General features: G+C 34.2%; 1 protein-coding gene and 1 long non-coding RNA gene across 9 annotated transcripts in view; one reads left to right on the plus strand and one right to left on the minus strand.

The window, feature by feature from the left end:
* Positions 1-23,680, plus strand: part of LOC139041320 (uncharacterized) — a 56,441-nt gene that overhangs the window by 20,395 nt on the left and 12,366 nt on the right. Inside the window, exon 2 of the long non-coding RNA XR_011496245.1 lies at positions 23,574-23,652. This is a non-coding gene — a long non-coding RNA (uncharacterized lncRNA). The remainder of the gene's footprint in view (positions 1-23,573; positions 23,653-23,680) is intronic.
* Positions 1-23,680, minus strand: part of NKTR (natural killer cell triggering receptor) — a 52,489-nt gene that overhangs the window by 15,153 nt on the left and 13,656 nt on the right. For 3 of the 8 annotated variants that reach the window (XM_014860099.3, XM_014860097.3, XM_070492295.1), the window contains exons 3-10: positions 18,759-18,833; positions 17,869-17,976; positions 17,306-17,350; positions 15,478-15,565; positions 6,367-6,396; positions 5,761-5,906; positions 4,569-4,791; positions 3,971-4,126 (exon numbers count right to left, since the gene is read on the minus strand). In XM_014860099.3, coding sequence (XP_014715585.1) covers positions 3,971-4,126; positions 4,569-4,791; positions 5,761-5,906; positions 6,367-6,396; positions 15,478-15,565; positions 17,306-17,350; positions 17,869-17,976; positions 18,759-18,833 — 871 coding nt within the window. Of the gene's footprint in view, positions 1-3,970; positions 4,127-4,568; positions 4,792-5,760; positions 5,907-6,366; positions 6,397-9,349; positions 9,378-15,460; positions 15,566-16,450; positions 17,351-17,868; positions 17,977-18,758; positions 18,834-23,680 lie in introns of those variants that run through there. The other 5 variants (XM_070492297.1, XM_070492296.1, XM_070492298.1 and 2 more) reach the window with 5 other exon arrangements.

Here is a 23,680-nt window from a genome sequence, read left to right on the forward strand (position 1 = left end):
TCATTTTAGACTCCTACCAGCAGTTTATGAGGATGCTAATTTCTCCATATCCTCACTGACACTAGTTTTTTTCTTTTAAATCATACCCATCCTAATAGTGAAAAGTGGTATCTCATTGGGGGTTTGATTTGCATTTCCCTATCGACTAATGATAAGCATCTTTTCATGTGCTTATTGGCTATTTGGATATCTTCCTTGGAGAAATGTCCATTCAAGTGCTTTGCCCATTTTTTAACTGAGTTGTCTTTTTGTTGTTGTTGCTTGTGCTTTTGGCATCAAAAATAAGAATCCATTGCCAAATCCAAGCTCAGGAAGATCTGCCCTTTTGTTTTCTTCTAAGAGTTTTATGGTTTTAGCTCTTATATTTAGGTTGTTGACCCATTTTGAGTTAATTTCTGTGTATGATGTAAGATAGGGGCCCAGCCCCATTCCTTTGCACGTGAAAATCCAGTTGTCCAGGCAACATTTATTGAAGAGACCGTTCTTTCTCCACTGAATGGACTTTGTACCCTTGTCTAAAATCAATTGGCCACAGATGTCTGGGTTTATTTCTGGACTCTCAATTCTATTCCATTGGTCTATATGTCTATCCTTATGCCAGTACTACACTATTTTGATGACTGTAGCTTTGTAGTAAATTTTGAAATCAGGAAGTATGAGTTCTCCAACTTTGCCCTTATTTTTCAAGATTGTTTTGGCTATTCAGGGTCCTTTGAAATTCCATGTGAATTTGGATATTGACTTTTCCATTTCTGCAAAAAGGCTATTGGAATTTGATAGGGATTGCATTTAATCCATAGCTCGAGTAGTACTGACATCTTAACAATATTAAGTCTTCTAATCTATGAACATGAAATGTCTTTCACTTAGGTCTTCTTTAATTTCTTTCAGCAACATTTTGTAGTTTTCATTGTACAAGTCTTTTGCCTCCTTGATTAAATTTATTCCTAAGTACTTTATGCTTTTAGATGTTATTTTAAATGAAACTGCTTTCTTAATTTCTTTTTCAGATTATTCATTGCTGGTTGTTAATAAGCATTTTAAAGGCATTAGCTCATTTAATTCTCATAACAACACTACGAGGTAGGTACTACTATCATCTCCATTTTAAAGATAGGGGCCAGCCCTGTGGTCGAGTGGTTAAGTTGGCGCGCTCCGTTTCGGTGGCCTGGGGTTTCGCCAGTTCAGATCCTGGGCACGGACATGGCACTGTTCATCAAGCCATGCTGAGGTGGCGTCCCACATGCCACAACTAGAAGGACCCATAACTAAAAATATACAACTATGTACAGGGGGGCTTTGGGGAGAAAAAGGAAAAATAAAATCTTAAAAAAAAAAAAGATAAAGAATTTTAAGACTAAGAGATTAAAAATCTTGCCCAAGGTCACAGAAAGAAATGAAACTTGACTCTTACAACCATTATTTAGGGTTTTCTAAAGCTCCAGGAACCTGGCTCCAGATAAATATACAAAGTTACTATAATAAAATCTTAACTTAAGGTATATCATAGTTTTTTCAGTCATTTCATATTCATGACATCACTTGATTCTCACAATGAGGTAAGTAGGTACTCTTGGTAGATAACTGTTAATTCCACTTTTCTCATGAAGGAAAAAGCACTTAACACCAAACGACTCAACTACAGGTATTCAGCAAGGATTAATGTTCACCTGGGAACCTTCCAGATACTGACCCAACACTGTCACCCTCCTCTCCTACCTGTAACATTCTGATTTGATTCGCTGTATGGCCCAGAAACTGGCATATTCAAAAGCTTCTGAAATTATTCTAAAGTGCACAGGGGGTGAAGGGGAGCACTTATGTGGTGACAGACAAGAAATAACGTACAACTGAAATTTCACAATGATGTAAACTATTATGAACCTCAATTAAAAAGAAAATTATTCTAAAGTACAGCTGAGGCTGAGAACAAATCAAGTAGAGCAAGTGTGGAACCTAGCCTCTGCTAAGCAAATTATAAGCAATAAGGAGCCTAACTGCTCATTAATCATAACCGCTCATAAATCAGTAAGGTGGCAAGCTCACTATGGCTGGCAGATCTTATCCTTGCATATACTGAGTTCTTGAAGCACACTTAATTCTAGCTTCCAACAACTGATCATTTAATCTCAAAGATCCTAATTAAATAGATTGATCTGTTATCTTTGTATGACAAACTACCAGCCAATTATGATTTAAAATAATTATGCATAAAATAACTTCCAAAGATGTTATTTGACCAAGAAGAGTGATGACCAAACAAACTTATCAGCAGTATTCAATCACAAATACAAGACAGTGACATAAACTACTTTAACAATACCAGATAACAAAGGCTGGCAATCTTTTTATGTAAAGAGTGTGAGAGTAAGTATTTTAGGATTTGTGGGCCAAGAAGAAAATTAAGGCTATTATGTAGGTACTTATTTAAGAAAGAAAACCAATTTTCACAAATGTTTTATCAACAAAATTCAAAATGTAATAACTGAGTATCATTTTTTGTAATACAGAGGAGTGGAATTCTTTTTTGTGGGGATAACATTTCACTTAATTAGGGTTCATAGTTAGTGGTTCCTTATCAGAACAGATGTTAATACTGTTCATCTGGTAATGTTGATCAGTAATGAGATTTTACATATTTCATCTTTGAAAATATTTTTTCACATAGATGGGTCATATGTATACCACTTTAAATACTGGAGAGCTGTAACAGCATCACTGTGGCGTGCAGTGCACCGAGCAGCAGTGTAATGCAATGAGAGCACCACATATAAACTCTGTTGCAACTACTTGATTGTGCTATCGTAGGACAGAAACAGCCCAAGAAAATAGCAAACAAATGGATATGACTGTGTTCCAGTAAAACTTTATTTACAGACATTGAAATCAGAATTTCATATAATTTTCACATGTCACAAAATATTATTCTTCTTTTGGAATTTGACAGGGATTGCATTTAATCTATAGCTCACTTAGGGTAGTACTGACATGTATTGTTGATTTTTTTCACAAACATTTAAAAACGGAAAAACCATTTTTAGCTCATGGGCTGTACACAAACAGGCAATAGGCTGAATTTGTCCCATAGACTATAGTTTGCTGGCCCTTGTTCTATGACACTGAAATTGACCTTTCAAGTTTCCCACCTTCTAAAAGCCAAATGGATTTGATTAATGAACTTGGGGTGTTAAGAAAGGGCCCAATAAGATTTATTCACAAGCCACAATTTTTAAAAATGAAAATATCAGCATGTTAAGCTATTAATTCAAAGATACATCCCATTTCCTAACAGCTTTTACAATGAGACAATACTGGGCTTTAAAACTATTTAATGAACTAAATGATAACCTTATGTAGAGAACTGACTGTGAACAGGGACATCTGCAATTTCTGATACTGCAATCTAACTCTTCCGAGGGAACTTATCAGTCACACCAACTACATCATGGCATTTCTGTTCACATGACATTTCTTTTTGTTGAGACCAAATCTAAAACTACACATTTAGCTTTTCAATGCAAGAGAAGTTATCACTGGGCAAGTTAACAACAGTAACATATTTATGACACTAAATTTTTCCCCAATCACCATGGAATTCATTTTGCACTATTCAAATTGGAACATGTTTTATCACTCAATTGGATCCAAAAAGTTCAAGTCATTTTCCATTCTGACAAACGAAATCTCACATGTAATGAAAAGCCAAGAAATAAGATTAGTAACAAAATCTTTCAAGACCTCCAATATGAACTTCTCTCCTGACCAACTTGCCCAACCCCCTTACCCTACTACTAGAATGTGAATTCTGAAAGGTGGGGCACATGTCATTCCTTAATCTGGTATCTCTCACAGTATCTTTCAAAGTGCTTTGACTACGGGTCACGCTCAATAAATGAGCGTGGAACTGCAATGAACTGATAGAATCATTAATCAGAGAAATGAAAATATCTAGGTTAACCATCCTACTTACGGTTCAGGTTCCACCGCGACAAGAGGCATATCTCTTCTCAGTAAAAATCGGTTCTCAGGCACTGGAGGAATCTCTTCTGGGCGAACCACAGGCTTTTCCCTCTTAGCATTTGAATCAACTGCCCTTTTTTCATTGGTATCACTCCTCTCGGAGTGACTTGGGGAGAATAAACCAAGTCACCAATTAAGATGTATAATGTTGGCATTTCATAATAATATTAAAATAATAGCAAAACTACTGGTAACTTACAAATCTCACTCAAAAGTGAGGTTCCTTTTTTTTTAATTTTCACCAAGAGAACATAAAACATCAACCCAGTGAAAAAGTCACAGTACAAAAATTCTGATATGAAAATTGTCAAATGATCCTTTTTTCTTTTAAGAGTTCCAGGGATTAGTCTCACCTGCAAACACATAAATCTTTGATATGATATGTCTGTGCTACCCCTAAATTGCCAATTTCAATTTAAAGTCCAAAAAATGCTTATCCTTTTCAACAAGAGGTAATAACGCTAAGTCTACAGAATTATATATTCTTTCCCCATTCCAGAGTGTGTGTTTGTTTTTTAGGTAAGACTACCCTGGTGTTTCACACTTACCCTTTCGGGCTCATTGTATGTTTATTCCTTGGCTCCTCTGAACTGCTTGCTTCCTTTCGTCTCTTTTTAGAATGTTTAACTTTTGGCCTCCTCTTACGTTTCCTTCTTCTGCTTCTCTCATGTTCAATTTCACTTTCTGAAGATGATTCAGAAGAGGAAGAGGAATTGGAAGAGGAATCCGAGTCTTCTGAATGAACTGGTTTCTTCCTTTTTTTCTCAAAAACTTTTAAGAAATATTAACAAAAATATTAGTACTGGATTTCAGTGCCTACTTTTCAGAGTAAAAAACGTGATTATTGAGTATCATAAAACACACTTTATAGATAGCAAACTAAAAATAAAATTTAAATAAACTTTTTTCCAAGTTGGTAATACAACTTGCTGGTGAGATTGTAAGGCAACAAAGCCCTTGCCCTCATGAAGTCCATATTCTAGCTGGGTCAAATAAGAAAATAAGTAAGTAACTGCTTATATAATTTGACAAACAATAAGTGCTAAAACAGGGGGGAAAAAAAAGGCAGGGTAAAGGGAATAGGGAGAGTTGGGAGTAATTTAAAATAACGTTTGAGCAGAAACCTGAAGGAGGTGAGGGAGGGGGTCAGGCAGGGATCTGAATGAAGAGTGTTCCAGACAGAGGGAACAGCCAGCACAAAGTCCCTGAGTCCCTGAGCTTGGCATGTCTCAGTAAAGGTCAACCTGGCTGGGCAGGAGACGAACAAGGGAGAAGAGGTCAGAGAGCCAGACTGCCTTTCAGACCACCGTGAAGACTTTAGCTTTGTCTGACTGAGAAGCCCTTGGAGAGGATCACTCTGGTTGCTGTTAGGGACAGACCGTAGAGGGCCAAGTCTGCAAGCACGAAGACCAGTTAGGCCACTACTGCTGCTGAGAAAAGATGATAGAGGAGCGAGGACAGAGGCAAAGTAAACAGTTACGTGGCTATTGCAATAATCTAGATAAGAGAGAATGGTGGTTTGGACCAGGCTGATAGCCGGGGAAGTAAAAAGAAGAGTTAAGATTTGATAAGAATTGCTGATGGACTGGATATAGGGTATGATATAGAGGCATCAGGGCTATTGTTATAGTACTTGCACGAGTTTATTCCACTACTGAAATCCAGAAGGGATCTTTAAGTTATAATCTTCAACATGCATTAGCTGTATCCTAGCTCCTCCTACCCGCAAAAAACTCTTACCATCTTTTGTTGATTTAGTGGCAAGCACCCCACAGTCAATAACTCGCACATCTGCATAAGGCCTACTTGCAGCATCAGTTTTCAGATTTTCAATTTGTTCAATTACTTCAAAACCGGAAATAACTAGTCCAAAGACAACATGGACCCTGTCATAATACAAATTCAAGAAAGAATTGGTTTGATGATAATTAAGCCATAAGCAATAATCAAGACAACTGTTATAAATGACATGTCCACAGACCTGAAAATAAAAGCAAAGTATTTGATGTATGAAGCAACTAGAAGGGAATTGGAACTTGAAATCTGCTTCATAAAAGAAAAAAACAATTACTCAAACTGGGCCTTAGTTTCTGCCTTTAAAACAAAGGTTCTTAACTATTTTATGGTAAAGAGTCTGATAACAGTCAGATTGCACTTAATACTCAGAAACTGTCATTACAGGGTCACTCAACAAAGCACAGCTGAGAAGTCCATCCATAAGCCCAGGTAAAGACCCCTTGGCTGTGAGAGATTAACCCAGAGATCAAGAGGGTTCACTCATGGTCCAATCTGTCTTGGACTGGCCACCCAATCACCTCCTTAAGGTATTAAGAACATAACTCTTACCCATCCAGGTGCGGAGCAGGTTTTGTGGTACTGTGTAATAAACATCGATACAAAGAAGATGGCAAAAACCAGGTGTTCAGGTAAACAGAGCAGAAGGGATTAAAGCACAGCATGTAGAGAACAAAAAGGTAAAGATAAAAAGGGGAAAAAGTTAAACATGATATACATATAAACTTAAAAACCTTAAAAACAAAGCAAGCATAGCCATTTTATTGATTTTAAAAAAACCCTCAAGAGTATAATGAATTACAAAATCACATCTATTTCTCTAATATGAAGACTATATATGTAAACATACATCTGAAATAGGTTTAAAATATTCAAATATATTTGAAATATAAATATATTTATATATATATTTATATATACATTAGAACTAAAGTTATTCTCAAGTCTAAAACAACAAAACCAAAAACAAATTCAAAATTTATCAAGATAATTAAACAAGAATAAAAAAGCACCTATCATTTGCCCTAAAGAAAGAAAAGTGTGATCAACACTTGCCCCACACACTTGTATGAGTTCTTCTATTTCTTATTCCTCATACTGAGTCAGTGTGCATCTTTTAGGCAGGCAGATCTTTGAGCCCCTCTTCCTTACCTAACGTGAAGCTCTGCCACTCACAGCAACTCTGAAAATGTAATAGGGAGCAAACCTTCAATCTGCCAACACTTCTGACAGCAAAGTAAATAATGATGGGTAACATTATAGACACTTTAAATTTCCATGGCTCAGAAAACACCCAACTAGCTTCTTCTACAGTCACAAACTGGCAGATAGTCACTCTTGGGAAGCCTAAGGGGTACATCTGGTTAAGATATTTTGAACCCAAGCTGGTTTTCTCATATCATTTTCACAGATCTTCACATTATGTGAATTGCAATGCAAAAAAATTCAAAAGCAGATAACTCAGAAGTGTATATCACAAACATCTTAGTTTATAAGAATGAGAAATAGATATTTGAAGAAAGTTCCCTGGATATCAGGCCATGTGAAAGCAGTCAATTGTACTAGAAGCTCCCATATAAAGTTTTATATTTTATCTTCATTGTAAGGCAATTCAAAGACATGTAAGTCAACAAGACACAATTTTAACCTTCACAACAATGCTAAAAATCATTATTCTACAAGGAATCCTAACACTTATGCTTACATTAAGAATATTCAGTTATGTAAGAGTACTAGAGAATTTAATTTAAAAACATTAAATGTCAACTTAAGAACTTCCAGAATTTTAAAGGGTATCTTGAGTTTTAAAACCACTAGTCTCAAATTTCCCTTAGAAGATTGAGAAGTGGTAATTATGTAATAGTAAAAATGAATAAAAACAGGCAAAAGAAAAAAAGAAGAAAAAAATCTAGCAAATTGGTGAGGCGGTAACACTTAAATCATTAAACTAACATCTAGAAACTACGTTGGATGATAACTTTAAGATAGAAATGTGCTTCCTATAATTATAAAACTTTACCAAAGCACATAACAGATAGGAAGAAATCATTACATATGCTAGACAGAGATGCCACTGTATGAAAGATGTAAAGAGGTAAAAATTTTTAAAGGTAAAAATGCTCTTCTACAATGTAAGGAATCAGTCTCAAACGTGTAGCAGTGAAAACAATGAAAGATTTATTGACTAGATATTCCTCTTCCTTCCTTGATCCTTTCTCTCACAACTCTCACATCTTCTGATATTGGGGAAAAGCCTACAGGTTTTTCTAAAACACACGGAGCCCAACTGAATTTGCCACCTTGGCTAACAGTGCTGTAAAAACCACCTTACGGCAAACCTTGGAGCAACTGGTGAGATTAAAACATTCTAGCTAAGTGCAGGGAGGCAGCAACAAACTACCTAAGCCTCAATCTGAGGACGGAATAGCTACCTTTATGAAAGATTCAAGTTTTCTTTTTAATTCAAATAAAAACTGAAGACAAACAAACTTGGTCCTTTATTGCAGTAGTGAAGAAAACAAATGAAGAAAAGAACTACTCTTTCAAGGACGAATTTCAGCTGGCCCACTGTGCTTAAACTGGTGTAAATAAATAAGTCCATTGCTCGCATCTGCAATTCAGGATGCAGAAATGCAAATTTATATTTTAATTGGGTTAGACAACATATTAGGAATACTGAAAGTATCTCAACAATTGGGTTAGACAACATATTAGGAATACTGCAAGTATCTCAACAAAATAAGCCCTCTGGGGTTTTCAGCCTACATTCCAGGAGTAGATATTCCAATGTAAGGCAGGCTTACTGGCACTGGGCTGACACCAGACATGGATAAACAGAGGACACTGCCAAAAGGGGTTACAAAAGGGCAGAGGGAAATGAGATGCTCAGTCCAAGTTATTCAACTCTGCTACAATGGACAAAGAGACCTCAGCCCACCAACTGTATGGATCTTTCAGTTGTAAAGACCCATGCAGTGGTGACATATGCTCAGTAAGTTAAGACCTTAAGAAAGCCAGAGACTATCATAAATGTGTAAGTTTATACATACTTATAAAACATACCTAAAGGAGAAACAACCACAAAAAAATTTCAAATTATAAAATTTTCCAGTTTCCCCCACCCCTGAATTTACTTTAAAAATATATGCACAAGGGTTCATTTAAACCTTGTAAATTCTAGAAATCAAAAGTGTCACTGTCACTCCAAAAAGCAATCTACATTTATAGCCATTATCAAAGAAGCTTTTGGCCTTATACAGAAATCAATAGTTCTGTACTGAAATGAGATCTAAACCATTATATTATACACAATATACCACCCCCTCCCCCGAAGATGTGTGGGAACAAGCCCCTGAAATTAAAATATACTTCTCAGGATTAACCAGGGATAATAAAACACACTTCTTTTACACGTATTGCTGCCATAGATCAAGCAGAAAGTTTTTTCTTAAAATGGTTCAATGCACATAACAACAGGATTAAAGAGATAAAGGCAAAGAAAGAAAAAGAGAGCCTTAGAGTAATGAGACATTACCTTTGGAGCGCACGGTGTAACACTCTTTCTGTAAATTTTACACAAAAATGGCAAGAAATAAATTGTAATACACTTTTAAGACAAGACTGAATCTATGTTTTAATATCAATATAACTTTGAAATTAAATATTTTCAAGTTTTATGCAAAGCAAGAAAGCTTTTTAAAATGGAGGGCTCTAAATTTTCTTTCACATAAGATGTATGTAGAGATGAATTATGTTTAAGAAAAGCTTTGTGGTTAAAGTGGGAATCTGCTCAGATCCTTAATATTGTAACATTAGAGTGTGAATAACAGCTATTAACAAAACATTACATTTCACTTCACAAATTCTAGAAACTAGCTAAGTCAACTAACATCTTTCTCAATAAGAGAATAATATATCTTGCGTACATACATAAATATAAAAATCTGAATGCCCAGGAGCAGTTACTACTAGTGGAAAGCAAAAATTTCCATGGAAAGAACTGAGTTAAGAGAATTCAAAACAAACAAAATTTCAGGGAACTTTTTTTTACTAATTCACTTCAAATAGACCCTTCGCGTTTCTACATTTGAAAGCTTTTTTCAGTCACACAACACAACAGACCACTATCAGGAGTTAATGAGCAAATGTTTGGACTGTAGTTTCTGTTCGTTGCCATTACATACACTTTTATAGTTGCTAAGTCATTTACTTTTTATTTATTTTTTTACTCTTTAAAGATTGGCACCTGAGCTAACAACTGTTGCCAATCTTTTTTTTTTGAATTGTTTTCCTCTTCTCCCCAAAGCCCCCAGGTACATAGTTGTGAGTGCCTCTGGTTGTGCTATGTGGGACGCCGCCTCAGGATGGCCTGATGAGCTGTGCCATGTCGGCACCCAGGATCCGAACCGGCAAAACCCCAGGCCACGGAAGTGAGTACGCAAATTTAACCATTCGGCCACGGGGTCAGCGCCTGTTAAGTCATTTAAAATAATAATAATAATAATAATAATAATAAAAGACTACAGCAGCATAACTAGAATTTTAAGGATCTTCTCAAAGAATAAAGGATAAAAAGATGGAAGTCTTAAAAGAGTGTGCTGTCAAATCTTGGCCATAGTACTTTCTTTTCCTGTCTAATCTGATTTTCCCCATTATAAAAGAAATATTTTTCAAATATACACTGTCTGACCAATTTTAACTCTATTAAACTTTAAACATATTTATTACTCCTCAGACCAAAAACCATATTATATATAATGAAGGAAATTCTTTATAGCGATTTTGGACATATTAAATCTTGAAATATTTAAAAATAAGCTTTAATTTCTTATAAAGCATTGATACACGAATTACTATCAAAAAAGAACAGGTTTCAAATAAAGTAGTGTTGTCAATGAATGTTGTAAAAAGTGACTCTAGGTGTAAAGTAGTACGGGAGAAGGAAATAAAGATAACCTATTTCTCCTGTCTAATGTAGCCTTTAACATGCAATTTTTTCCCTCAACTCCTGAAAATATCACACTTGGAAGAGGCATCAAATTGTACACAGTGATAAAGCTGGTGTGAGGAAAATGGAAACTAACCAAGCCACATTATAGCACTCTACCTATGCATTTCAAAAGTCACCAAAATAGAAGAGTTTTCGGAAATTCAGCACTGATGTTAAAAATACACATCAAACAATACTAGATACAAAATTCCTTCCAGCTTGCTAATACGTGTGTCACATAAACACTAAGTAATATTAAGACAATGTTAGGGATGATATTTGATATTCAGAGAACTTCACTAATGATTAAGTTTCATGCACATCTTTTGAAATTAACTTATGAAGGTATTACCCCAAAAAAGAAAGGAAAAAGCTAGACTTCTCAGGTTATTAACTCTTACTAGCATTTCTTCTCATAAAAATTCATGAATATGAATTTTTCTACCCAAATCTACCTTTGCTACCCAAAATGACAAGACAGCTTTATAAACCTCTTAAAACTAAACCAGCCCTCAACTCCCCTTGCTCTGCTACTCTGAAATGACACTGAAGTCACATGAAGACACATGAAGAAGTGCTGAAATAGCACTTCTCTCCTATTCAGGTGAGTAGCCACTGACAAGCCTGATTCTTAAATGACATAGAGCATATCCTAGAACTTCCTAGGTTTTCCTCCTATAGTCCTATTTATGACTATTAAAATGTAACAAATACTTTTTGCTTAAAGTTTGACTTTTCTGCATTATCTTTTATTATTTTTTTATAATCATCACGACCAGTAACAGTGGCCATTGACAGAGACTGTACTCCAGAGCTCTGCAGTCTTCCTCCTCCATGGCTATGAGATAAAGCCTGCACAGGTTCAGTGGACGGGGACAAGCGCACCTGCCACACCAGTGTTCTAACAGTGGCTGAGGAAGAGTGCTGCTGCTGCCCCTGGTTTAGCAAGACGAGGCCAGAGCTTCTCTGCAGCACCTTTCAGACTGGTGAAAACCAGGCAGGTACAACTATTCTCTTTAGGCAAGAGAAGGTTTGCATATATATCATTCCACATATTCAGAAACAGATCAATCTATGAAACATTTTCTTCCTTTTATATCCACATTTTCACACCAAAATGTTTACTTTATCTTTGAAAGTGGGGTAGATACTTTATAAATAGAAAAGGAGACAAAACTAACACAAGGTACATAGTAAATAAAACTAGAACCAAGTGCTTTTACCGAGGAGAGTAAATACAAAGCTATAAAGCACCTAACTCATCTTTTTAATGACTACTTCATGCAATAGCTTATGTTTTGAAGAATGTATGTAAATAGAATAAAATCTAGAGCCAGAATTTATAAACTGTTAATACTAACAGTCAAAGGAAAAGAAAAATGTTTCCCTGCATGTCATTTTATTTGTCAGCAAGGCCTGATGCTTCTAATACCTAACTAAAATAAATTCAGAGCAGAGTGGTCAATAAAATTATGTAGCTTACAGTGCACAGCATTCTCTTTTAAGCTATCAATTTCTTCTAGATTATGAACAAAATTTCTGTAACCTGGTCTTTATATGGGTTTTCTTCCTTATTTAGCATTATCTACAGAACAAAAAGGTTGGACTAGATGATCTCTAAACCCTTTTCTACTCTGAGACTTTATAATTCTATAGCTTTTATTGTTATTTCTTCCTAGTCTTTGGCTTTAAAAATAAATCAAATTAAAAAGGACAAACTAACTAAATATCAAGTTAACTTAGTTACTACTTTGGTCCTAGGTCTTTGAATTCCTTCGAAAATACCTCAACATGGACACACCATTATATCCTCAGTGATTCATATCAATAGTACCACATACATCATTTCTTTCATGTTTCCTGAACAGTACTATTCCAAAAAGAATCAGTTTTCTTCCATTTAGGCCCACAAAAGCAAAATCATATGACTAATACAGTAGTAGATATAAGCAGTTATTGGAAAAATTACAAATAGCTTTATAGAAGAAAATCTGATTTTCATCATATACATAATGGTTCTACCCAAAGAAAGCAATACATGCAAAATTATATTTAATAAAAATGATGTATGTCTCAGAAAGGGGAGGTTTTAAATGCATAAGTGATGAAGACAATAGTTGTTGCACAAATCACAAGAATCCTTGAGGAACATTTTGCAAATACCCACACTAATAGCACCAAATTTACTTCCTAGGAATTACAAAGTAAAATATTTATAACATAAACTAAAAATACAATTTTACAAGGATATATGAAAAGTCCTTATTAAGCCTATAAAACTGGAACTACAAAGGCGGTTCTTGGCATTTTACCATCCACTCTTACAGCATCCTTTCTTTTTCAGATTGCAGTACTGCTGCTCAAGGTGCCGTAAGAATAGCTGCGGTAAGAGGGTAAAATGCAGGAGCCACCGTTGGGAAGCCATCAGATAGCTCTGCAACCATCGACCCCATTAACCTCAACTTTTACAGTGATTATCTACCATCATATACACAACTTGATAGAACATTATACGTTTTTTTTTTTACTACTTCCAGCTCCAAAATATTCGGGCTTGCAAGACATAGATTTTCAAAGATTTTTCTTTTATGGGCCACCATCTGCATTTTACCTATCCTTTCCATAAAAGCAAGGAAATATTTTGTTTAGAAAGGTGAACATTAGTTTATCCTGCAACCCACGGATAACTGGTACTTCTAGCCAGCAAAAAAAAGCACATACACAAAAACTTCTTTAAAAAAAAGAGACAAGGATTTGTGTGTGCAAAAATGCTCAATTACTTTCAAGACTGCTTTTAACTCCAAACTTATTTCCAGATGTAAATTTCAAACTAAACGAAGAAAACTTTCTTTCAATCACATGTTCACAGTGATTTTAGTGCCATCTACAGTTAGTTAATTAAGAAAACACATTTAAAAATTTTAATCCTAATTCACTGATGTTAAAATTTTCTTTTGGCACTTCTCGTCAAAAATAGTAGTCCAACGTAAAATTAAGCTATGTAGGAAACAGCAATAACCTTAATTTTTTTTGATAGTAAACATTCCTGGAAAAGAGTTAAGCAAGTACTAAATAACATACAAACAAGATACTCTTTAAATTTTTTGAAGGGAGAATCTCATACATTAGATTTTAATTAATATACGTAGGTGCACTGGTTTTAACTCTAACATTTTATAAACAAGATAATCAGGTACAATGGGAAGAAGCTGCTGCTACCTGATAAATCAAACTTTAAATGTACTGACATAAAAAAGGAAATCTAAAAGAAACTTTAGAGCCCTCAAATGATAGCTTCTTGACCAAGGAATCATTAGTTTATCATGTTCACAGTTCAGATAAGCTTAAAAATGGAAATGGAAAACCTCAATCAAAGAGTAAACAGCTTCTATATTAAATTACTATAAAAGAAGACTTTCAAAATATTTCCCACTACTTTTTTTTGGCCTTTTAGAAAGTTAAGAACAGAAAAATACTCTAGTAAAGAAGTGGAGTAACTAATACTCTACGGAATCAAAACAAGATATAGGAACAACTGTTTTTAGGTCTTCTTTTTTTCCTGCACAACTCCAAGCATTATCATCATCTAGCAGCTTTCCATTTTTAGGACATTCTTAGGAACAGAATGTCCCTTATCTGAACTTTATCAGATCATGTTGGAAATCTATTTTTTCAGAAAAACTTAAAATGTGAGATTTATTGTATATGAATAATTTACTCCTTTAAAGACAGGGAAGCGCCATTCATACTCATCCATTCAGAAAGATGACTGACTTTTTCTGGTAAACCACGAATAAAATATTTCTCCAACATACATAGCACAACTATGGAGATTTACTTCCAGTCAAAAGCATTAAACTTCATGCTAACCAATTATCTTTCATATTTCATATAATAGGATTATAATAAAAATAGGTTTTGAAGTAACTTTAGATAAGAATGTAACTAAAAGTATGCCAAAGCTCTTACAGATGAGAAATAAGTATGGTATTGGTTGTGCATGCATGTACATTGTGAAGGAGTATGTTTTTTAAAAAGCAAATTAGCATTCTGAAGTTTCCTCAGTGATAATCTCATAAATTTTGGTTGAAATGACAGCAATATTGGGTTAACTCAATTATGCATAGAGACCTCACAAGGTTTGAGTTATTTTCACAATGCTGCTCAGCAGCAAATCACTTATCTCTACACAATATCAGAAAACAATGGTCCCTCTCTCAAATTGGCTCAAAGAGAAACAGTAAAAGAAAAAGCAACCACACAATGGTTTACTCAAACGAACTGCTTTCCATGCCAAGGGTACATCTAGTCCTAGCCTATGAACAATTTTTAAATGTTCATCAATAGTTTATGTTTCAATCTAGCTTTGGTAAACTGAGCCCCCAAATTTGTTAAGAGTCAAAGCCAATTTCTTTCCTGAAAATGACAACATATTTTGAAAATCATGTACATCTTCAAGTTACATCTTTTAAGTACTATTCTTCAAATCCAGGATATATGTTGAATGCTGAGGTGGTTGTTAAGAGCTTACCAGTTACTATAACATTAGCAATTAATAATAAAACCCAAGTTGACAGAATTCCAGCATTAAACTTGGTTTAACTATACCATCTTTCTCATGAACAGCGCTTCTCTGTTTAAGAAAAGCTCATCTCTGAATTATGCCTACTCACATGAAAAACTGGGAACCATTGGTATGTTTCCCTCGATTTGCCATTGACAAAAGGAACGCTCTGTCATGTTTGAGAATAAAGTTTTCATCTGTTTGAAGAAAACACAAATTTGTCAGTCTCCAATTATAAGTCACTTTTAAAGTGTAATGTTCACAGTAATAAACAGAAAGCAAAGGATGAAATTCCTCTTCTGGTCAGTACAGATACTTGACTGAATATTTAGAAAAAAATTTTTAACTACTCAAGGAGCAAAAGCATAAAATGACCAAAAAATACTACTTAAAGCCTTGAAGAAAAGAACATATATTTAATACTTCATACAAACAGCCTTAGAACAGTCACTTTTAGTAGTAACATACTTCGGCTAAATTGTATTTAAATTATTAGCTTTCAGGGAAAACACGTAAAGAAATTTTAGAGAAATCTCTATAGTAAAGCTCATTTCCTTCAAATTTCCTATTATCCTGCCTAAAGCACTATACATGGAGAAGTTTAATAATCCTCTCATTTTATATACGGTAAATTTATTACTCAACAGAATTAAAGCTAGGCTATGAGAGCAAAATCCAAAATATTACATAAATTAAGTTAAGGACATGCCTAAATTAAATTAAGTATGTGGATTCCTTCTAATCAATAGGATCGAAAATTATCTAAGAAAGAAAGTCCTGTAGAAACAAAAACTTAAATGGCACAATACAATTTTAAGATACACAAGTATCAGCCACAGGGAACAACCACATTAAAGTGGCCTACAGCATAAGTTTCCAATTGCTACATGATAACAGAACCAGCTAAAGAGCTGTTTCCTTCTAGTTCAATGAAAAAACTCTGTCATAAAGATCACTTAGAGATGCTTTTAATTCCAGCAGAAATATACTGAAAACTAATTTCAATTTCCTTTTAACATTCATACAAACAAACCTTTCTTTAGAACAAACAAAAACATAGAAAACTTTAAAAAAATGATTACCTTGGGAACAGGCTTCTGAAAAAGAGTAGTAATCCATTTTCCCCCAAAAGAAATATAAAAGACTATTATAACACTGAAGCTATCATAGCATTAAAACCTAGTAATATTGGTTCCCATTATAAATCTCTGCAACTGACTTTTCTAAGGCTTTTTGGGGCAAGTGCAATAGTTAGATTATACAAATGTTACTACTGTAGGAATAAAACACAATCATATAGTTCTAGTATACAAAAGAAAACATACAAACCTTTGAGAAAATACCAACTTTTTCTACGAAAGAAATTGCTTGGTTTAGGAAAAAAAAAAACAGCTAGATTCTTTTCCCTGATGTGGAACTAACAACCCATTGGGAAAAGAAAAAAGATACAGATTCATATATGAAATAGTATACAGAATTTTCCAAGTCTTCAAGAAAATTAAGAAATCCAGCCACAACCTGACCCAGACTGTCCATAAATTTATTAGGAAGGGTGCAAGGGAACAGAATTGGAGTTTGTGTTACTGAGCTTCGTTCTCTTACCTTTTCATTTTGCAAAAGACCACATTCTCTATAAACAAAAGAATATGTTGACAGTTTTAGGCAGGAAGATAGGAGTTTTCATGTATATAGTTGCCTAACCTCCATGCTGAAAGTCATGTTTAACCATAAAGTTAGCCTTAATTAATCTTGTCAATTAAAAGTTATATCTTACAATATAATTTATCCCCAAGTTCATGCAAATAAAGTATTTTCATGCAGCATTAGTTTCATGCAAAAAGTGAACTATAAGTAAACCTCTTCTCATTAAAAGTACATGATCAGACCTGCTTTAATATCAGAACTGAAACAAAAGACTATAAAATATTAAGTCTTACCTTTAAAATATCCACCATAAATTGATTCTCCACCTTTTCCATTACCTGCAAATAATGAGCTACATGAAATTATAATGACAATGAAAAATATACTAATATATATAAATTACTTTTTATGGTTTCAATTTGCTAACATGTTTTAATTGCTGCAGATAATCAAAATTCTAAGAATTCTCAACCTTGTCTTTAAACTACAAGTCCAATCTTATTACAATAAATACTATTAAAAAAGTTATCTCCATAACCCGTTTATTTCAAACAGTAATCACACCAACAAAATTCTAGAAGAATAGAAAAAATTGGATAGTTTGGCATTCATTGTAAGGAAATTGAGCAAGTAATTATAATATTACTAAAACTGCACAAAAACAAAATAAAATGCCTTAGTATTTTGCTTTTCATACATTCTTGGTCTACAATATTCACTCATCCTAGAACTATTCACTGATCTCCTAATATTTACATCATACTATAAGTGACAAAGTATTTACAATTAAAAGTAATAATAAGATACTTTAGAAACTGATAGATGGAGTTACTAGGAGCACAACTTTTAGCTCTACCTTCACTGAAGTCCCCACCCTGAATCATAAAGTTTTTAACCACACGATGGAATGTAGAACCTTTATAACATAACTTCTTCCCAGTTGTTTTCCCAAGGCCTTTCTCCCCTAGAAAAAAAAAGAAATGAAGTTTAGCTACAAACATATCCTTCCAAGGAAAGTATTATTCAATTAGTCCTTTGTCAATCCCTCCTGTGTGCTGGGAACCGTAAGAGATACAAGAAATAGATAGTGTGGCAATTTAACACACAGACAAACCAAAATAAACACCACAAAGTAGCATATAAATGTTAAATTGTATGGTACAGACTTTACACACTACCAGAGAAAAGAAAGATTAGAAATGGTTATTACTCCAGTAAGAGAATGTAATCAAGGAGTTGGTGCAAAGACTGGATATGTATGTACATGTATCCAAGTAAGGACTTTAAAAATTCAACTTGCTATTCCTATTTTGAAAGTAACATTGTAGATGTTTTTCCTCCCCGTTTTTTCTACTTTTGAAAAATATAAATCCAATTATATATAACAAAGAACAACTTCATTATGTTTTGCCCTGCTATTTTCTAACCCTAAATTTCCTGTGAAAGCTGGAATACTAAATCTGGTACAAAGTACTGAAATTTGTAAAATTATACCAAAACAAACCAATTTTGAATATGCTATTATTTTATAAACTACAATGTACAGAAGAGATTTCACTACATACAGTCATACTTTCTTTTTCACTTTTGAGATCAGTTCTCTCTCCTCTCTTCCTCTTAAGAAATGCTTCCCTGATTTCATATCAGCCCATTACTTTTTAAGGAAAATACCTAGTCTGTTAAGCAAAGTAAAACTATAAGTTATGACATGACTTCTCATTAGAAATAATTTAATAATTCATTTACCTGAGCATAGGCAAAGGAAGTTTTTGCATGTTTTTGGACATATGTCTGAGAAGAGCTGAAACATAATACGACCAACTGAAATAAAACACATGAAAAAAAGGTAAGCAAGTTAATTAAATATACCACATCTTATATGGGAAGGAATAAAATAAACAGAATTAACAAATTGAAAGGTCTATTTTTGTAATTCATTTTAATTTTTTAAAAGATTTAACAGGAAAGAATTTAACTGGGCAATGCCAACTAACAAGAACTCTACTCTATTTGTTAGTGTTAGAATTCAGATGCAGCCAAAGTGGTTTCAGCCCTAAAACTGTAGGATTTTAAGTGTCTTTTAAAGGGGCCATATGTTATTAGACCCCTTTTAGTACAGACCCCTACCTGAACTATTAATCTTCTTTAAAAATACTCTTGATAATAGTTGCCTAATCTATGCTTGAACCTCTCCAGTGATGAGAGCACGTCATATCATAAAACAGTCATTCTGGCCAGTACTGTTAGAAGAAAGTTCTTTTATCTTCTGTATTCAGCTTTCTACCTTTATGCAAGAACCGTTTACAGCCAACTTCCTGAACTGCCACCTACAACTAAAACTCACATTCTATTCCCTGAGAGAGCAGAAAGAGACAGGTTATGGTTCCTGAAAACCACCACCACCTACATAACAAACAGGAAAGGAGAAGCAGCAATGCAAATTTGATTTAACTATGCCATAGACAAGTCCTTCACAAATTTTTTGGTCTCAGGACTCCAATAAACTCTTAAAAATTACTGACCTTTAAAAATGTGGGTTATATCTACTTCTATATATCATATTATAAACTAAAACAAATTTTTAAAACAAGAATACACAAGCACACGTTCCATCAGCTGTCAGAGCAGTGACATCATTACATATCATGTAATCTCTGGAAAACTCGACTTGCAAATGAGAGTGCAAAAGACAACTCATATTATAAAAATAGTTTTGACTTTGCAGACCTCCTGAAAGGGGCTCTATGAAATAAGAAATAGGATTCTGATTTATAATTACTTTCCTGAGCCCCTTTCCCCTTATTCTACAAAATCTCTTCCGTTATGAACATTTTTATTTTCAAAGGGCCTTGGAGAATAAATCACAATTAACTGTGGACCAAGAGTAAGTGATTTTCAGTACAGACACAAAATGACTTGATTTACTCTGTATCACTAAGATTTTAATTTACTCCTGGCCATATCAGTTCCTTTGAGGACAAAACAAAGCTACTGCATAATAGACATCCTTAAAGGATAAAAAGTGGGATAATGGCATCATATAAGAAGATTTTCTTGTGTCAACACTCTGCCTATAGCTTTAATGGAGCCAGATTTTAAAACAATTTCAAAACCTTCTTGCTGATTTTGATATCTAAGGGAATGAATAAAAAGATAAGGAAAGAAGGCAAAAAGGAAAATAGCAATGTATCTAAAGTCATTTCAGAATTTTTAAAAATCATTATTATCAGTAATATTAAATACCACTCTTTGTATTTACACGGAAATATTTTACTAGTATGATCAAAGTATTTTCATCGGTTCTTATAAATCCCTGGGAAATGGCTGGTTAGGTGGGTATCAAGTTCAAAATCATCTAGCTTTGTAGACTAGAACATATTTACTTTGGAATCCCTGTAAGATGGTTACTTTTCAGGATAAAAGATATAATCAAAGCAGTCAAAACTCAGACTTTTCTTTTAGGACTATAGTAACTTCAACATCAAGCATTTTTTCAAAACCTTTAATGCCTCCAAATGAAAACTGGTGTAAGTTTCCAATGTTTTTAGTTTCTCCTTTACAGATAATTAGGAGTTATGAACCCTCTAGTGGTACAACACATTTGAACACAGTCAAATATGATTACTACATTTCTGGGTCTAATATTCAGAGAGAGATAGCTAACCACAATTATTTTTTTTAAAAATGCTCACATCTAGTATCTTATCCTCTAACTTGATGAAGAAAAAAATTTCTATTGACCTCTCAATCTTTTTTAAAATTTTTTTAAAATTTAATTTTTTTTTTCCTTTTTCTCCCAAAGCTCCCCAGTACATAGTTGTGTATTTTTAGTTGTGGGTTTTTCTAGTTGTGGCATGTGGGATGCCGCCCCAGCATGGCTTGACGAGTGGTGCCGTGTCCACGCCCAGGATTTGAGCCAGTGAAACCCTGGGCTGCTGAAGTGGAGCACATGAACTTGACCACTCGGCCATGGGGCCGGCCCCTGAGACTGCTTTCTTAATTTAAAATGTCTGTATATGTGCAATTTGAAGAGATTAAAAACAAAAAGCAAAGTCAAAGTTTTCTATCCGAATAAACAAAATGACTATGATTTCCTACAAAGAGGTATACTGGTATTAAATCCCACCAGATTGAATCGAGAATACTTAAACTGAACACTATGCAGACCAGTAAATATTAACTTGAACTAATAAAGCTCATCAGCAAGACAAATAATAGGTTTTCATAAATGTCTTTCAATTGAATTGCATTATTTTATAGAAAAGATACTTTTTAAGAAAAATTTAAAAAATATTCTGAAGATACAGTCTTCAAAGAAAAAAATAAGTCAGTGTGGTTCAGTAGTCCGGTTATTTTCAGTGATGGCACACATAAACTATGATCATAAAATCTATTGAAAAGAAAAATGTAAACTACAGTTACATAAGGAAAAGACTGGGAGTGACTTTGCAGAAAAGAAGATCCTCTGGCTCCGAAACTGATGAAAAAAATGAGTGTAACAGTAATACCATTTCCCAATACTAAATGCCTGAGGTTTACTGTCTCCTGTAATGAGTTAACAAACTCTGCTGATCTCTCTTTGAAAACTAATGCTGCTCCTGAATGAATGAATAAGATCTCAGAAATATTTGTTACTCAACACTACTTATATTTTAGTGGGATTTAGTAATCTCTCAGAGTCAGTCATTACCATCAGTAATACTATCTTTTATATATACTAAGATTTATTCCAAGGAATTACTGCTATTCCAATAAATACACTGTTCTATAATGGTAAGACTAAAATCTGAAACTGGTTCGTATAAGCATTAGTATGATGTTCTTAGAGTAAAAAATACATGGCTAAAGACAAAAATGACAGAGCAAGAATGGCTTCTGAACTTAACTCCAGTATACCAACATGCAGATCCTTAAAAATAACTAAGACAGGGGATCGATACTGAGATTAATCAGGTAATATCAACACATTTTAAATGTTAGCTACAGACAGGAAAAGCCAAGACATGCCCATGTCATGTTGTAATCCCAATTGGCCACTAGGTGGCAGGAATAAAATCAGCAAGTACATTGAATCTGGATAAAATTGAACGTCACCTTTCAGTAATACTATTGTTCCTTGTTCTCAGAGACATCTGTGCTGGAATTGCAGGTGCAGTGGTAAAAAAGGAGACATATATCATGGACATAAAAGATATGGTAGTTGGAAAAGTGAGCACTGGTTGAAAAAATATTGTGGGAGTCACAGTACAGAAGGCAAAGAAAATCTCATTTACAATTACAAGAAAGGGATGAAGAAAAGAGCAAAGATAGAAAGAGATCACACTGGGTAGACAGAGAGCAAAATCTAGGAGAAAATTAAGGGACGGGTGCAGCATTTCAACAAAATCAGGCCATTTACTCAAACATTATTTACTGAGATCTTCCTCATGCGTCAGGTTGTCCAACAGTATGTAAGATACAGTGCCATTTTGGGGAGCTTATATCTTAGCTGGGAAGGACAGATACAAATTGCTGCATAATGTGATAAACCATCAGTGGTATGAACCAAGCGCACTTATATCCACCCCTAGGCCTGACTGATGGAAGGGCAGACAGATATGGACTGTGTCTGATTTACTCACCACTCTATCCTCATTCATCTGTACAGTACCTGGTACAGGAAAAGTGCTCAATATTTGAATAACAACAATAAAAACACTTGAAACAGAATTATTCCAAGATAGTGATTAATGAAATACAAATGAAGGAATATCTAAATATAGATATCAGAAGTATTCATTACATACCAGGAAAAGTTATTACAAGTGGAAAAACATCAAGACATAGCCTAATAAAAGCTATTTATTTTCAGAGATATAAAGGAAAAGAATCCTTTTATCATACAGGTAGTAGAATAATGTCACCCACAAAGAAAAAGAAATTAGGCTGGCTTCAGACACCTCACATTAGAAACTGGAGATAACACAACACCGTCTACCATCTTAAAGGGACTAATATGGTGTGAACAAAAAACTCTAAACCTAGCAAAGGAAATATAATAATTAGACTTTATCTTGAAAACTCTATTTGAAATATGACCCTAAGATATGACTCAAAGGATTAATGAGAAAAAGCTAGTAAGAAAAGAGTGGCACTGGGGCAGGCCTGGTGGCACAGCAGTCAAGTTTGCACACACTGCTTCAGCAGCATGGGGTTCGCTGGTTCGGATCCTGGGCGCAGACCTACACACCACTTATCAAGCCATGCTGTGGCAGGCATCCCACATATAAAGTAGAGGAAGATGGGCACAGACATTAGCTCAGGGCCAATCTTTCTCAGCAAAAAGAGGAAGAGTGGCAATGGATATTAGCTCAGGGTTAATCTTCCTCAAAAAAAGAGAGAAAAGAGTGGCATTGAGCACTGAATCCATTACAACACAGAATTAAATCTAAATAACTGTGGTAATTATGGTTATAAAATAAAATATAAATGTTATAGTTATTGGGAAACAAAATAGATAATGGTGAATTCTTTTTGCTATTTTTAGATACTTTCTAAAAATCTTCTTTTTCTTTTTAATAGGTAATGTTTTCATGATTCAAAAACCAAACACTGGAAAAAACTAAAGAGTAAGAAGTCTTGTTGCCACCTCTGTCAACAGGTAATTACTTTCATTAATTTCACGTGTA

The sequence above is a fragment of the Equus asinus genome, chromosome 21 (assembly GCF_041296235.1).
Source record: "Equus asinus isolate D_3611 breed Donkey chromosome 21, EquAss-T2T_v2, whole genome shotgun sequence".
Classification (NCBI taxonomy): domain Eukaryota; kingdom Metazoa; phylum Chordata; class Mammalia; order Perissodactyla; family Equidae; genus Equus; species Equus asinus.